General features: G+C 33.8%; 1 protein-coding gene across 2 annotated transcripts in view; it reads right to left on the reverse strand.

Moving 5' to 3' along the window:
* The window catches only part of XPA (XPA, DNA damage recognition and repair factor), a 34,350-nt gene that overhangs the window by 16,965 nt on the left and 14,544 nt on the right, over nucleotides 1–2,841 (reverse strand). For both annotated transcript variants that reach the window (XM_023510524.1, XM_003785157.2), the window contains exon 4: nucleotides 1,299–1,464. In XM_023510524.1, the coding sequence (XP_023366292.1) occupies nucleotides 1,299–1,464 (166 nt within the window). The remainder of the gene's footprint in view (nucleotides 1–1,298; nucleotides 1,465–2,841) is intronic.

Genomic DNA, 2,841 nt, shown 5'->3' on the forward strand with positions numbered 1-2,841 from the left:
CTGGCTATTTTTTGGTTGTACTTGTCATTGTTGTTTGGCGGGGAGAAATGCAGAGCTAAATACTTTTGGTATCTAAATGACCTAAAATGTTTTCATTCTAGTTTGGACTATAAACATCTTCACTCTTTGTAATATTTACTTAGATTCTAAGAGAATAAGAATTATGCTCAGGGTATCTCTCATAATACGCTACAGGTACCAAAACATCAATCAGTATAGCCAAACTCAAATTTCTTCTTAACCTAATAAGGTGATATACTTGCATTTCATAAATTCTAAGATATCACATTTCCCACAATTGAACATCCTTGAAAATGCTACATCACCAATGTGTTACTAGTACTTTAACAACTCTAAATCAAAAAGTGGTTCAGAAGAATTGAACTCTGTAAATAATTTTAGGAATATCTTCATTTGTTTGCATCTTCCCTACTGGGTATGTATAAGTATGATACATGACAAAAAACTACAATAAAGTCTACTAGCACTATTTCTCTGAGTATAAAATAAAAACATCAAGTGAAAAACATACAAAGGTTGGTTTAATGAGCATTTTCAATGGTACATAAAACAATGGTGCATCTTCTAATCAATAGTCTTATGCATATTTAATAAAATTCAGTACATGTTTTGTTTTACAAGGTGGCTTCTTAATTTTATTTGAAGATAAGGTATTTTCTAGTATATTCGGACTTAAATTGTGCTCTAAAACAATGCGTCCAAATATTCAATACAATGGCACAAAAGAATATTACAATATTTATACTATGCTGGGGTAGATACAGGATGCTTGTGACAAAGCAATTTGCCTGTGTGCTAGCAGCCCCAGCCACTAAGTAGATAACTATCTGGGCATATGTGCAACCCATTTGCAAAAGGAGAGTTGAGAAGATCTGCTCTGAGATATACTAGTGTTACATGGACACCTGATAGCATTCCACATAGGTATTTCTCAAATAGAGTTAGATTTTAGGTATTTGTGAAATTCCTGAATTTTTTTTTTCAAGATAAGTAAAGGCAGGGGTGGAGAGGCAGAGGAACGGGGTGTGACACCTGTCCCAAACTGTACTTCTTATATCACCCAATAGTTGTTCCAAAGTGCCATACCGAAAAGTGAAATATGAAAACATGACGCTATTAAATGTCATTATAAATGGCTCTAACTCATGCAAAACAAGAAAAGGGAAAAGAATCCTTTTCTCTGTCTGTCAGGAAAAGCTAAACTAATTATAACCAGTTCACTGTTAAAACTTTACTGAACCAGAGTTTAAAATTAGTAAACAAAACTTATGAAAGACCTGTAGTTTTAAGTAGAGTTTCATATCACCCCATTGTGAATGATGAGGATTCTTCTTCACAATAAACTTAAGAGCTGGTTCTCTTTTTTCTAAATCACAGTCTTTCAGAAGGTATTCCTGTTTTGCTTCTGTTTTGGTTATAAGCTTGTGTTTATCATCGGCATCTCTGCAAAGAGATTAAGTCTGTTATATAAATTTGTTACTTAAATAAAGTTTTCAAATAGCCCAGCAACCAAAGGGTATGCACACCAAAAGGCACAAATAAAATACCTTTTCCTGAAACTCTCAAGGTTAAATTAAAATTCTAACAGAAGAGTATTTTATCTTTTCTATACTGTATTAGCAGCAGATCCATATCATTTAACAACTTAATAATCTTTTTAAAGTCTCTCTTATTCTAGAAAGGATTTGAAATGACTTATAAAAGTAGAGCAAATACATATAAATGAGAACAAAGACTCAATGAGAAAGAAAACATAAATTGAAGGATAAAGTCAAGACAGGCAAGAAGTAAGAAAAAATATGCAAGATCCAACCACCCCAACACAGTTCAGTTTCCAGTTTGGCTCTAAGCTTTTTCAAAACCAAGGTAAAAACGGAAACAAAGTCAATCACATGTTTCTTCTCATGTGTTTGTTCTAAATCTATCTGCCAGGTACTATTCGAGGCAGGAATATAGCAGAGAATAAATAAGTTTGATTTTAATGAAGCTTACATTCTAGTTAGGAGAGAACCATCATCTAACAAATACAATATTGACAGGTAAAAGTGCTATAAGGAATATAAAGCACAGTAAAAGCAACAGAAATTTTCAGATAGCCTGGGTAATCAGAGAAGGTCAATGATGAGGGGACATCTGAACAGAATCCTTAAAAAGTCTGCATAGCTAGAGAAAGAACATCACTATCAAAGGGAATAACAAGAGCAAAGGCTCCAGGGCAGAGTGTACTTGGAGCTCCCACCCAGAGGGCCAGCATAACTATAACAACTAAAGTAAGTGATGGTGAGGAGTGGTGGGGGATAATGTTGGAGACAGGGAGGGCCTTGTAAGCAATGGTGAAGACAATTTTGCTCTAACTGGGATTAGAAACCACTAAAAAGTTTTAAGTGAAATGCCATATGAAGAGGAGACTCCAGGCAAGCAAAACAGGGGAGGCAAAGCCCAGTTAGCACACTACTGCAGTGATCCCCAAGCAAGAGCTGATGATGGCCAAGACTAAGGTGAACAGATTTTAACATTGGTAAAGTGGGACACCATTAAGGGGGGGGGCGTGTTCTTAATTAAAAATTTGGTCTATATGGAGCAACAAAAATTTTCATAGAACGCAAAAATAGTATTGTAATATATATTTTTTAATTTCAACGTAAGTACAATTTACAAATATAATACATTAAAAAATATGTATAGTATTATTTTATTCTTTGGCATATTTCTCTTTTGAGTGAATTTTTTTTAGTAGATTGCTGTCGTTGTTTAAAAGGTCATGAAATTTTTCACAAGAATTTGTTAAATTATATTTCACACATAAAATGGCTTTCAAAG

Source organism: Otolemur garnettii, unplaced genomic scaffold (assembly GCF_000181295.1).
Source record: "Otolemur garnettii isolate 467f Iridium unplaced genomic scaffold, OtoGar3 scaffold00014, whole genome shotgun sequence".
NCBI lineage: Eukaryota > Metazoa > Chordata > Mammalia > Primates > Galagidae > Otolemur > Otolemur garnettii.